This window comes from Anolis carolinensis, chromosome 1 (genome assembly GCF_035594765.1).
Source record: "Anolis carolinensis isolate JA03-04 chromosome 1, rAnoCar3.1.pri, whole genome shotgun sequence".
Taxonomy (NCBI): domain Eukaryota; kingdom Metazoa; phylum Chordata; class Lepidosauria; order Squamata; family Dactyloidae; genus Anolis; species Anolis carolinensis.
Window position 1 is genome coordinate 209,505,170 of NC_085841.1, and position 14,727 is coordinate 209,519,896.

General features: G+C 42.6%; 1 protein-coding gene across 1 annotated transcript in view; it reads right to left on the bottom strand.

Annotated features, from left to right (window-relative positions):
• Nucleotides 1-615: 615 nt before the first annotated feature.
• The window catches only part of map3k20 (mitogen-activated protein kinase kinase kinase 20), a 160,097-nt gene continuing 145,985 nt past the window's right edge, over nt 616-14,727 (bottom strand). Inside the window, exons 17-20 of the mRNA XM_008118119.3 lie at nt 9,496-9,612; nt 5,890-5,964; nt 4,665-4,815; nt 616-1,374 (exon numbers count right to left, since the gene is read on the bottom strand). Coding sequence (XP_008116326.2) covers nt 683-1,374; nt 4,665-4,815; nt 5,890-5,964; nt 9,496-9,612 — 1,035 coding nt within the window. The 3' untranslated portion in view covers nt 616-682. The remainder of the gene's footprint in view (nt 1,375-4,664; nt 4,816-5,889; nt 5,965-9,495; nt 9,613-14,727) is intronic.

Sequence of the window (14,727 nt, forward strand, 5' to 3'; positions counted from 1 at the left end):
TTGTCCTTTATGGCCGACAAGAATTGGCTTCAAGATGGAGTAATGATTAAGGATCCATTACCTGTGAAGAACCTTTGCTTAATAATGGTAATTTTAGGGCCTTGTTGAGATCTTATGCCAGATCAGGAGCCACTGACCTGAAAAGGGGGAAAAAGTTTCAACCCCTCCCAAATTTATTTTCTGGCTACAGGCCTGTGGCCAGTGGTGGCTGATCCACTGTGTCAGTGCTGGCACTTTCCCCTCTCTGAGAAATGACCTCAGCTTATCCACAGAACATATCAACATTCATAATTTTGGCCTCAAACCTGCCCTCACATATACATAAGGTTGACTTATACACAAGCACATGCATTAAATTAAAGTAACAGTCAGTTGGCTTGAATGAAATAAAATAAGGAAGAGACCCTATATTGTGTGGAAAACTAGAATGAAAACTTATTCACCAGATGTAGTACGCCATGAGAAAGGTCCATCCTATCCCAGCCCACCCCACTTATTGGTATCATGAGAGGTAGTGTCTTTATGTTGAGTAGCTCCTTTGCAAAGATTCCTATCAAAGGCCATCTGCTCTCACATTCAGTATCAGCTATCTCAAGAATAACAATCGACACGTCATTTTCCTGTAGTGAGACTACATGCGGCATTCTGTGAAAAACCGCAAAATTTATTTTTCCATGAAGCATCAGTGGACTTTTTTTTGTTGTGTTCCAGTTCCCTTTGATTTCTCTCTACTTTGTTTTCCAACATTGTGTCGGTAAGATTTTTTTGAGTAGCTGACTTTTATCCATTCACCGTCGGTGACTTTGCTTTCTTCTTCTTCTGTTTTGAGTTTACTTTCAGTCTTCAAGGGCATCCCTGGTATTGACCTGGGCTGCTGGTGGTAATGAGAGTGCTTCCTGTCATGTGACCGTAGCTGATGTTGGTTTGGGCTGAATACTGACTGTGAAGTCCTGTAAAATTTCTCAGTGCTCCTAGCTGTTGCATGTGCACCAGTTGAGCCTCGACCAAAACGCTTTCCTGTTACCGACATGTTGGAAGAGGCACTACTGTGATAGCCATTCCTACTTTTAGCCTTGGACTTGTCTCTTTCTGAAGGGCTATCAGAAGCTGCACTGGAGGTGCTGCTTCCCTTTGAGTTTAGATGTAAAGATGATAAATATGGTGTTGGTGAGGAGTTTCTTGACTGATTTAGAGGAGTAACCTGGTAGGTCACAGGAACCTGGATGCGCCTCACAGCAGCAGCATAAGTACCTTGGTCCTGAAGGTAGGGTAGAAACTGTGTAGTGTTGGGGCTGTGAGGACGGGAATGTTGGAGGGAAGGACTGTTGGCCACATGACGCATTTTCAGTGCCTTCATCCACTGGCAGTCAATACCTGAAACAAAATCAGCAGAAGCATCAGTCTGAATTCCAGATAACATCCACACTTTGAAGGAAATACCAGACATCATGATTGTATTTGATATAAAATCTGATGACTTCTGGAGGTTTTTTGTTTTGTTTTGTTTTGTTTTTTTGCTTTTACTCAAATGCTGTTCTTTGGGCAATAACAGCAGTAACAGTATGCACACCTGTATTTCAATAATTTTTATTTCCAAGGACACTGCAGAGCTCCCCAAACTGCCTTTAGCTGAGGTCTAGATTTGTCATTCCAAAACCTAGGTTCTATCATTCAAAGATTCCATTAGTGGCTATTCTATCAGCATTTGTTGGTTTATTCTAGGAATGTAAGAGCACATCTACACTGATTACTTAGGTCAGTGTAGGGGCGGATCAGCCCTCTGATGGCTAAACGCCACATGGGGGAATGATCTGGATTAAGCTAATTTAGCAGAAAATCCAAAACCTGAGCCAGGATCCATGTTGTTCGCCAGGTTTGGGACTGTCAAAATTGTTGGGCCACTTCCTAAACCGAACAGGCAAAAGCTGTATTGACAACCATCCTGAACTCACCAAGCTCAGGTGGCTCAAGGATGCAGGATGACAATTTCCTTCCATGAACTGCCTCTATGTCATGGCTGGTGACAGCTGCAACATGCACACCTACTTTGCGGTGGGGCAGACTTCTGCTAGACTGCAGGCCTTGCTGGGAGGTGAAGGGACGTGAGGAGGACTTCTGCCAGCCACAACATGAGGGCAGGTCCTTGCTCAGTGGCACCAAACTCTTTGCCACCTCAGAGGCAGCGTAGGGAGTTCCGATTGGATGCTAGGTGGACAATTCAGCACCTGCGACGCCAAATCAAGCCTGCTTCTCTTGCCCATGTAGAACCGCCATAAGTCTCCAATAAGTTAATTTCCCAAGATTGCAACGAGTATTTCTAGATATCTTCTTCTGGTTGCAAAAAAAGAATAATTCAAAAACCATGCAGTTTTGAAGGTTACCGTATTTTTCGCTTTATAAGACACACTCCCCCCCCCCCCCCAAAATAGAGGGGAAAAGTCAGTGCGTCTTATAAACGCAATCTGCGTCCAGGAAGGGAGAATGGGGCGATCTGTGCCGTCCGCGCGTGCGCACGGCACAGATCGCCCCATTCTCCCTTCCTGGATGCGTCCGCAGATCGCTGGGACTAATGCCAAAGGATGGCTAGGAGACCCAGGCACAGGTACAAGGGAGCAAGAGCTTGGCAGTGGGGGTCTCGGCTTGTTTCTCATTTGCAGGAGTTGGTGCTTTTACTTAGGATTACAAAGTTAGGAAATGATCGGGGCGCGGGAGGGCTGTGTGTGCTTCTCGACACCTGTCATGCAACTTGGAGATTCAAATCCTCTTCCAAGTAAGCGGAGTTGTCGCTTCCTTTCCCGCCTGCTGCCGCTCACCTTCCCCCAACTTTAGGATCTCCCCAAAGTCTGCAAAGTCTTCTCCAGTTGTGCAGGGAAGCGCGGGCAGGAACTGTCCCCATTCATCCGCTCTCTCTCTCTCTCTCTCTCTCTCTCTCTTTCATTCCTGAGTCTTGCAGCAGCGGCGGGGAAGCAGACCCAAGCCCCTCTCTCGCCCTTGGTTTTTCTGCAGCAGGGTTCCCAATCCCTCGCTTTCCCCAACCAAACCCGCCTCCTGCCACAAGGATTGCGACTCCTTTGACACGTGGGAGTGCGCCTTGCAGCGCCGTTTGGGGAGAAAGTTGTCTCTCCGCAAAAAAGTAGAAAAATTTGGAGCGGAGAGAGAGAAGGGAAGGGTCTCTTGTCAGGAACTGTCACTGTGTAGTCGAAGGCTTTCATGGCCGGAATCACTGGGTTACTGTGAGTTTTCCGGGCTGTATGGCTATATTCCAGAAGCATTCTCTCCTGACGTTTTGCCCATATCTATGGCAGGCATCCTCAGAGGTTGTGAGGTCTGTTGGAAAACTATGCAAGTGTGGCTTAGATATCTGTGGAAGGTCCAGGATGGAAGAAAGAACTCTTGTCTGTTGGAGGCCAGTGTGAATGTTGTAATTAATCACCTTGATTAGTTTTGAACAGCCTTGCAGCTTCAAGACCTGGTTGATTCCTGCCTGGAGGAATCCTTTGTTGGGAGGTGTTAGCTGGCCCTGATTGTTTCCTGTCTGGAATTCCCCTGTTTTCAGAGTGTTGTTCTTTATTTACAGTCCTGATTTTAGAGGTTTTTTTTTAAATACCAGTAGCCAGATTTTGTTCATTTTCATGGTTTCCTCCTTCCTGTTGAAATAGTCCACAGGATTGTGGATTTCAGTGGCTTCTCTGAGTAGCCTGACATGGTGGTGGCTAGAGTGGTCCCGCATTTCTGTGTTGTCAAATAATATGCTGTGTCCAGGTTGGTTCAGCAAGTGGTCTGCTATGCAGTTTGGGACCACCAAACGCAGCCTCCAGACACGGATCAAGGAACATAAAAGGCACTGCAGATGGAGGGCCCTTCCACACAGCCCTATCTCCCAGAATATCAAGGCAGAAAAGTCCACATTCTTTCAGTGTGGACTCAGATAACCCAGGTTCTCCCTTCCTGGACGCGTCCGCAGATCGCCCTGGCGATCATTTTATTAAAATGTTCTAGGTCATCTTTTAGTTCAAATTATTTTTCCCCATTTTCCTCCTCTGAAAACTAGGTGCGTCTTATCATCAGGTGCGTCTTATAAAGCGAAAAATACGGTATGTTCAACTCAAAACTTAGTATTGTGAAAAATTCACATATAGTTTTTTTGTATGGAAAGCATCATTTTCTGAACATGAAATGGCAATTTTTCATGGAAAATAATATTTCAACACAGAAAATTTCAGTACAGAAAATGCTGTTTTCTATGCAAATCAACCGTGTGCAAATTTTACACAGAAATACATCCTCAATTGCAAATCTACAATTTCTTTGCATAGAAAACAGCATTTTCTGCACAGGAATTAATATTTCTACATTGAAAGATTATTTTTACACAAAAAGGCTATTTCTGCACAAAATAACCACATACGAATATATTCCAGAAAAAAATCCCATAATGCAAAGATTCTCAACCGTCAATGATTTTCTCAGAAAAACCAATGAGGATTGTGGGAGTTGTTGATCCAAAGTCATTTGGAAGGTTACACCTGCTTATCTCTGCTTTAAATAAACTCTTTCCAACCTTCATTACATTAATGCCTCCATTGTTGTTGATGTTGCTGGTACTATTACTACTACTACTACTGTTGTTCGCTGTTATATCCTTTCTTAAAGTTTTGACTTACTTGAGTTGGATCTGCTCCGTGGGTTGCCTTCTGAGTTTGGGAGCGACGTCTGTATTTTAAGTTCGATGGATTTTACCTCATCCTGAGGTTTTATTTGACTCCACTGCAGTGGCTGGATATGTTTGGTGAACCTTGGAATCCTGACATCATTCTGTTCAAGCAAAATAAAGCAGCTATCAGTCTTAAAGAAAAATGGAAATCCCACAACACCAGGTCAGTGCCCGTCCAAACATTTCATGTACACTTGTGAAAGCAATGGTATTTCAACTTCACAGGCTGCATTTGTCTGATATCACCTTCCAATCTTATCTCAAAGGTGCCCAACCAAACTGGTGGTAATTTTCATTTTCTCCCTTCTCTCCTTCCCTCTTCCCCTCCTCCAACAAACAGTGCTCTGGACCAGGGCAAGATTTTAATGGTTGTCTTTTAACAAGATCATTTGGTAATTATCAGATCATGTGGTGCTTCACGTAAATAATCTCCCCAACAAGAAGAGGTTGGCACTAAGGAGACATTGTTGCTGGGGTTCTCTTGTGGTAGCTTGCCTACAGTTGCGACCTCTTTAATCCTGCAGCCGGGCTCTGATTCCTGCAAGGAGCTGCCGTCTGAAAGAAACCTAGGGTTATTCTTCCTGTTAACAGAAGCTACTTCTGTTCTTCACTTCTGAGGCATGCGAGGTCCAGCATTTTGCTATACCATTCGCTCACTGCTTGAATCCATGCCATGGGATAGAGCTGAAATTTCATTTATTAGACTCAGTGTGAAATACCCCATTGGTTTTTTGAATCACTTGTTGTAAGTCTCCAAAAACCAACTCACACAAAGGCTAATTTCCATCCTATTATACAAGACTAAATTGCTTCTAGATTTTATTTTATGTTTTCCTTCTTGCCCTTTCCCTTCTCCTGTCGTTCCTATGCTTTGCTAATTAGCGTTTCGCTGGAAAGGTAAGAAAGGTGGTATCTTCAACACATACCACCTACACCGTCTGTTGCACAAAGTAAAAAAAAAAAAACCCAACTTTTAAAACTTAAGAGAGTCAATGCTCCCAGCTGTCCATGGTTTCTGAAGATAGCATTCAGGTTTGCATGTGCAGTTAGTTTAGCATTAATTGCAGCATTTCACCTTCTCTGCAGTGGATAACAGAGCTCTAACATTCTTACTACTCATTATTATACTGATAAAAGGCCTGGATTGCCTCCTACTAAAAAATAAAAAATATTACCTCATATGTTACTATACATTCCACAGTCTCATCTGTCTGTATTCCCACAACCCATTTTTCCATCACAAATGGTGGCTGAAAGAAAAAAGTATAGTTTGTTTTTATCACTTGCATTATATATTATTATTCTTATTTTGGGCCTATTGTATTAATTACCTGACAACCCCTATTTTTCACCGTATTTTCTTTAAAAACAACAACAACCATAACCAGGTCCTTGGTGTTGATTTGGTTTTGATGGGATAGCATAACTCTCAGACCTAAATTCAGAAGTATGACAAGGAACCATATAAGATTTGGAGACACCCCCAGGTAGATTTTGATTCAATGGATGATGTTATTTTTCCTGCTGACTTGGTTTTAGTTGATGATTTCTCATGCTCTAATCATTACTTTGTTTATACTACCATACCAAACCATTTTAATTCAACTGGTCTTTTGTCAGTTGGTGATATGCTACTTAAAAACCGATTTGCCTTTAAATGTCTGAGTTCCATTTTAGTCCTAACTTGAACTCTTGAAATTTATGCAGTCTATGAGAATAGGGTTTAACAAGTCCCATTGATTTCAATGGGTCTGCTCTACCTGGGACTAAAACAGATAATAATAATAATAATAATAATAATAATAATAATAATAATAATAATAATAACAACAACTTTATTTTTATACCCCGCCCCATCTCCCCGAAGGGACTCGGGGTGGCTTACATGGGGCCTTGCCCGATAAAACAATCAAATATCAATAACACAGCAATAAAACAATAAAACAATTATTATTGGGATAATAATAATAATAATATAAGAATAAATTTATTATTATTATTATTATCCCAATAAAAACATCAATATCAGTAAAAACAATTGTTAAAATCGACATGAAACATACAATATTAAAAACAGGAGACTAATTCATAGAACCCGGGCAAAGTGCCGAATGTGCCGAAATGGGGAAGGTAATTTCACAGTTGAAATGGACAATAAAATGCAGTATAACATTGGCAACACCTCAAGAATGGGGCTATTATAAAATGGGCAGATAGATCAATCCAACAACAAATTAAGCGTCAAAGGCCTTTTGGAAGAGCCAGGTTTTTAAGCTCTTTTGGAAGGAGAGGAGGGTAGGGGCCTGCCTGATCTCTCTAGGGAGCAAGTTCCAAAGCCGGGGGGCCACGACGGAGAAGGCCCTCTCTCTCGTCCCCATCAACCGTGACTGTGAGGGTGGTGGGAGCAAGAGAAGGGCCTCCCCCAACGAGCGGAGAGAACGTGCGGGTTCGTAGGGGGAGATGCGGTCTCTAAGGTAGGTGGGTCCCAAACCGTTTAGGGCTTTGTAGGTGATAACCTGCACTTTGAATTGGGCCCAGAAAGTGAATGGCAGCCAGTGAAGCTCCTTAAACAGAGGCGTTGAACGCGCCCTGTAATTTGCTCCAGTTAGAAGCCTGGCTGCCGAATGCTGTACTAGTTGTAATTTCCGGGCCGTCTTCAAAGGCAGCCCCACGCAGAGCGCATTGCAATAGTCCAGTCTAGAGGTAACTAAGGCATGGACCACCATGGTCAGATCAGACTTCTCGAGGTATGGTCGCAGCTGGCGCACAAGTTTTAATTGTGCAAAGGCCCTCCCGGCCACGGCCGACACCTGGGCCTCAAGCGTCAGCCCCAAATCCAGGAGGACCCCCAAGCTGCGGACCTGCGCCTTCAGGGGGAGTGCGACCCTGTCAAGCACAGGTTGCCACCCAATACCCCGATCAGACGTACGACTGACTCTGTCTTGTCGGGATTAAGTCTCAGCTTGTTCACCCTCATCCAGGCCAACACAGCGGCCAGGCACTGGTCCAGAATCCGAGGGGCTTCCTTGGATTTAGGTGGAAAAGAGTAGTAGAGTTGGGTGTCATCCGCGTAGAGATGGCACCGTACTCCAAAACTCCGGATGACCTCTCCCAGCGGTTTCATGTAGATGTTAAAAAGCATGGGGGACAAAATAGAACCTTGCGGGACCCCACAGGTCAATGGCCAGGGGTCCGAGCAGGTGTCCCCCAGCTTCACCAACTGGGAATGACCCTCCAGAAAGGACTGGAGCCACTGCAGTGCAATACCCCCAAGGCCCATCCCAGAGAGCCGCCCCAGAAGGATACCATGGTCGATGGTATTGAAAGCCACTGAGATGTCCAAGAGAACCAGCAGGGTCACACTCCCCCTGTCCAGCTCCCTGCGGAGGTCATCCACCAAGGCGACCAAAGCCGTCTCGGTACTGAACCCAGGCCTGAAGCCAGACTGCAATTGGTCCAGAAAATCCGTATCTTCCAAGAATCCCTGGAGCTGAGAGGCAACCACCCGCTCCAAGACCTTGCCCAAGAATGGTAAGTTAGAGATTGGCCTGTAGTTACAAAGACTGGTTGGATCCAATGAGGCCTTCTTCAAGATAGGCCTTACCATGGCTTGTTTTAGGCTAGATGGAAATTTGCCCTGCCCCAAGGAGGCGTTAATTATTGCAACAAACCAATCAACTAACCCACCATTGGCCTGTTTTAAAAGCCAAGATGGGCAGGGATCTAGGGCACAGGTAGACGCCCTCACCGCTCCAAGAATCTTGTCCACATCATCAGATTCAACCCAAATTGATTTTAAGTCAATTGTGTTTTAATCATTAAAAATGTTAAAGCTATGTTTTAGTAAGTTTTCAAACAGATGGGCATGTTAGACTACTTCAATATTACAAATTGGAAATGAAGGGAGAGTAAGCAATCTCCTATCATATACACATTTTATATATTATTTTCACTACACATTTTATATGCACTTTCTTCTACTATGTATTTTTATATGTATTTTGATAGATAATTTGTATCATGAAATTTAGGAAAGCAAAAATATTTTAATATGCTTATTGGTTGTTAAATAAAAGAACCTTTTAGTTATATTTTAAATATTACAATTTCTAAAGTTTTTTAAATGGCTGCATCTTCTTATTTAGTCTTATGTTGAGAGGGCTTGATTGTCAGTTTTGGGACAAAGGAAGATAGAAATAAAATCAATAGATAACTAAATATAACAGGTGGGCATACAATAAACATATTCGCCTGTAGTCTGAAAAATCAGTTGTAGTTCTTTACAGTGAAGGCAAAGCTGCATTTGGATCTTAAATAAAATAAATCTCAGCCGAGATCAGAAATAATGGTGATTATTATAGATCTGGTTAAGGACTCCTCCTCACTAAAAGCCTATTTTTGTTCCCTCCCCCATATCTATAATACAAATTAGATTCTGAAACTTTATTTCTAAACACTTAAAACATCCAGATTCTTAATGATATAGAAATAGTCTGTACACAGATTGTTGCATTATTGACTTTATTACAGAACCAAGAATACACACACTTTAACTGTAATATCAGGTCTTGACATCACTTCATTATTAGAATGATTGAAAAGGGAATGTTTAACAAAAAATCTATTATGATACAAATGTGGAAAAAGAGTAGGGGGGAATCTTAAAAGCTTCTGTCAAATGAGTTTCTACAGGCATAAAAGTCTGCTGCTGTGGTATTTTAATATCTTTGTTTGAGATTTAGGCAGTCACAAAAGCTTCAGACCCATAAACAGAACCTTACCTTTGTCATCTTTAAAATCTCTGCATCAGGTAGGTTAGTGCTAAATGTCACATCTTTTATGTATGTTATTGCAATCTCGTCCCCATCCATCTCCATATACATTTTCCATTTACAGTCCTAATGTTGAAAAGAAAACTGAAAATGTAAGAATCAGAAGCAAGAACAATGCACGTCTCTCTACAGGTGAAAACCTGTTATGCCTTAATAGCTTTATTTATTGTAGGAATAAAACTGTATAAAATTAAATTTATTTGAATGTGAATTATTATTAACATTAATAGTTTTTTAATCATTCTGAGAATTACCAGTTTTACTTAGTGGTCTCAAGCATGAAGTTGCTACTGTTTCTGCTACTGGATGAACAACAAAAAGCTTTTGGCCAAAGTTGAAAAGAACATGGCCACACAGCCCGAAAGACATACAACATCCCTTGAAAAGAACAGCTTGCCACTTCAGGACTACCAGTGACTTCAGTGGAAGCTTTAAAGAAATGCTACATTTCTTTGCAGGTTTCTTCACTATCCCAGAGCCACAAAAGCCAAATGCAGCAGCTGAGGTGGAATTTGGAAGACTTTCTACCATGATGGTGGTTCCAAGGTAAGCAATGTAATGCAGATTGAATATCCCTTGTCCGAAAAGTTTGGAACAAGAAATATTTTGGATTTTGGAATGGTTATATTTGCACGTACAAAATAGAAAATCCTAGAGATGGGATCCAAGTCTAAACACAAAATTCATGTATGTTTCATAGACATTATCTACACATACTGTAGCCTAAACACAATTTTATATAATATTTTTAACATTTTTGTGTATAAACAAAGTTTGTGTGCCACTGTGAATAAGCAAAAAGCAATCACCATCACCCATGTGGACTGTCTTGAATTATTTTGTAATTCCAGATAAAGGATGCTTAACCTATAGACAAGCAATCCTCAGAACCTCTACCAATTTAAAAGCACAGGCTACCAGAGTTGCACTATCATTTGCATTTGGAAAGAACTTTCCTCAAAGGATCACAGCTAGGATTTGTAATATGTATGTTTTATAATAATGATGGCTCTCAGAATCAAATGTGTATGTCTGTGCTTTCAAGTTGACTCTCATAGGGTTTTCTTAGGAGATGGTTTCGCCAATTCCTCCCTCTGAAATACAGCATTTGGTATTCCTTGGTCTTCCATCCAAGTACTAACCAAGAATGACCTTGCTCAGCTTCCAAGATCAGATGGGGATCTGGTATCTTTAAGATATTTAGGTCTGTAGGATATCAAAGCTGTCTCCCCCATGTTGCAGTATGACAATCATCTCAGGTGCAAAGACATTTTGTTTCACTCACTATGGTAAGGTTGCTACTAGAGAATACGCATTGATCAGAATCAGGTACTTCATTGAATGGCAGGGCACATCTACACTGGTCACTATGCTGGAAATGACAACCTTCAAGCCTTCTCTAGTAATGTTTATCTATGATCCTGTTGCTTACTGTTTCCTCGTATCTGAAACTACACTGATAAGTTTTGTACCTGTGTATGCTGAACACATGAAGGTTGTGAGTAAAGCAAATGTTATTTTTATCAAAGTCTACTTCATTTTTGTCTCTCGAGTGCATGATATAAAACAAGTTGTTTTATGGGAGAATATATATATTGGGCACTGAAAAACACTTTTGAAGCATTGCTGTTTTTATGCATTAGCAAAATCTCTGTTTTCTTAACAGATCAGAGATAACAGGTTATTCAATATAACAACTGAAACTATTGCCTTGCATAATTACACAAGAGAAGATTCTACTCTAAAGGGTTTTTGGCTCTTCTCTGAAAGGTCATGCTTTTCTTAAAAAGTTATGATCTCCTAAAGGTGATCTCCAAAAGGTTATGAATGCCATTTTCCAAAACACTTAAGTCAGTTCCAACCCGGTATTGAAGAAAGTGTTTTTGCTGAGCAGAAATCCTTGGCACCAATTTGAGGTCCAGACCACAGATCACTGATCTGCATTAAGGGCTTTGTTTCATAATGCTTTTGTTAAATGGTCAGTGTAGACAGGGCCTTAAATGCATCTTCAGAGTAATCGACTTCACCTGGTAAACGATCTGTGCCAATGTGACTGCAATTTTCATCCAGGTTGTGGCCACAATTGACCATCATTTGTCTGTTCATTTTTTAAATTGAGAATGAAAACAACAGTGGGGCCAAATCACTGCAGGCTAATGATTCTTTGCCATCTTCCTGAGTGTTTCAAAACCTGATTTCTAGCAATTGTCAAAACAAATTTCAAGTTCATTAAGTTGAGGCAAGTAAGCACTATGGAGCATTTACCTTCACTTGTGCTTTCTATAAATATTTGACTGTTCACAAGTTGTTTTATAACTTCCTATTGATCATGGTTTCAGGGAATGTTTATTCTTTCCTCTTAACCTCTTCATTTCTGGAGCAGAAATGGACACTCAGCAATAGTTAGTCATAATTAACCCATGGCAAAGATAAATTAAGAACACATAAAGAGAAAACTTTTAATTAACATTGATCTGTATTGCAAGAGATTCAGTTCTGAGTAAACATTACAGTAGCTTTTGAGCAATAAGAGGGACCTTGCTTCATAATATTGCACTGCATTAAGTACTATATTTTTCAGGCTCCATTTAAATTTCACTTTCAAACAATTTTGGAAAATCAGTGTTTTAAGCAGTAATAATGGATTCAGTGTTGAAGCAATCCCACTGAACGTCTACCAAAGATATTTTTGGTCCAGAGAGCCAGCATAGTATAGTGGTTTCATCACTGCACTACAGTTTTGGAAATCTGGGTTCAAATCCCCATTCAGCCAGGGAAACCTATTGGGTCACCTTGAGATAGTCACTTTCTCTCAGCTTCAGAAAACCTATGATATGTTCACCTTAGGGTCACCATAAGTCGGAAATGATGCAACAGCAAAAATTTCTGGTCCATTATACTAAAATTCCTGCTTTTGTAACAGAGTGATGGTCAAGCTTTGGATTTAGGACAATGACACTTAGCAAATATAACAATGCCAATTCAAAGGCAGATAAGTATACTCAATTGCTCTCAATCCTCGACCTACTACATGAAGACTTGCCCCCTCCTCTCCACCCTTCCTTCCCTGATCTCTAACCAGTAGGACCCATGTTGCAGCTGAAAACTGCTGTGACATGGAGGAGGTGAGGGTGTGATAAGTGTCATCCTGTGTCCACAAGCCACCTGAGCCTGGGAAACATGGGATGGCAGTGAAAACAGTTGCATCTGGTTTTGTCTTACAACTGCCCCAATTGTTTACATGGGCCCAAAGTCAGGGGAAATTCCGAATTCTGGCCCAGAATTCACAGCATCCCTCTTGACACACTTTGGTTAACACACATCAAGGCTATGTTAAGGTGGCCTTGCCCTACATTATCCCAGATCAGTTCCATGCAGCATTTGGCCACTATGAATTAGCATAATTTTATTGTGGTATATGAAGAAAAAAAACATACAATCTTCAGAATTCAGCAATCGAGATACACATATTATTTGCCCAGTCCCACCATCTTCCCATTCCTACCCGTAAACCACCACCCATGACTTCCAACGCAGCGCTATATAGAACTAAGGTAAAGGTTTTCCCCTGAAATTAAGTCCAGTCATGTTCGACTCTGTGGGTTGGTGCTCATCTCCATCTCTAAGAGGAAAAGCCGGCGTTGTTCATAGACACCTCCAAGGTCATGTGGCTGGCATGACTGCAAGGAGCAGTACCTATTGATCTACTCACATTTGCATGTTTTCAAACTGCTAGGTTGGCAGGAGCTGGGGCTAACAGCGGGTGCTCACTCCGCTCCTCGGATTTGAACCTGCAACCTTTTGGTCCACAAATTCAGCAGCTCAAGGCTTTAACACACTGCGCCACCGGGGGTTCTAGTTCATATAGAATTAGTATCTAACAAAACCCTATCTTTATCTAATCAGTTTAAGACTAACCGTGTCCTCAAACCTCCGCAGGAGACTTATGGATCCTGAGGAATTCCTGAGGTCTCTTGGGGATCTGTCTGCCATGCAAGCTGACGATCCTGTCGATGCCTTGGTCGCTCGTTATAATAGTGAGATGTCCAGGGCAATAGACACGATCGCTCCCCTCTCACTACGTGGAGTTGCCCCAGCCCCCTGGTTCACTGAGGAGCTGGCGAAGATGAAACGTGCGAGGAGACTAGAGTGCCACTGGCGGACAACTCGTGATGTATCTGACCGAGCACGGTCTAGAGCCGCTATTAGGGCCTATTCCGCAGCATTGCGGGCAGCCAGGAAGGCTTTCTCGACTGCCCGCATCGCGTCTGCAACAAATAGATCTTCAGAGTTGTTTCGGGTTGTTGGGGAGCTCCTCCATCCCCCTCAGGTTGGGGGGGCACCTGACATCTCGTCAACTCGGTGTAGCAAGTTCGCTCACCATTTTGCAGACAGAGTCGCTCAAATTCGTTCCGACTTGGATGCTGGCCTTGTTGCAATGCCAGGTGAGGTAACCGAGGCATCTGTCTGTTTGAGCTTGTGGGATTCGTTTCAGCTTGTGCAACCTGATGATGTGGACAAGATTCTTGGAGCGGTGAGGGTGACCACCTGTGCCCTTGACCCTTGCCCATCTTGGCTCTTAAAACAGGCCAGTGGAGGGTTGGCTGATTGGTTTGTGAGAATAATCAATGCCTCCTTGGAGCAGGGTAAATTTCCATCTGCCTTAAACAAGCTGTAGTGAGGCTGGTTTTGAAGAAGGCCTCCTTGGATTCGACCAACCTCAGTAACTACAGACCAATCTCTAACCTTCCATTTTTGGGCAAGGTCTTGGAGCAGGTGGTTGCCTCCCAGCTCCAGGGATTCTTGGAAGATACGGATTTTCTGGACCAATCGCAGTCCGGCTTCAGACCTGGTTACAGTACCGAGACGGCTTTGGTCGCCTTGGTGGATGACCTCCGCAGAGAGCTGGACAGGGCGAGTGTGACCCTGCTGGTTCTCTTGGACATCTCAGCGGCTTTCGATACCATTGACCATGGTATCCTTCTGGGACGGCTCTCTGGGATGGGCCTTGGGGGTACTGCTCTGCAGTGGCTCCAGTCCTTCCTGGAGGGTCGTTCTCAGATGGTGAAGCTGGGGGACTCCTGCTCAGACCCCTGGCCATTGACCTGTGGGGTCCCGCAAGGTTCTATTTTGTCCCCCATGCTTTTTAATATCTACATGAAACCACTGGGTGAGGTCATC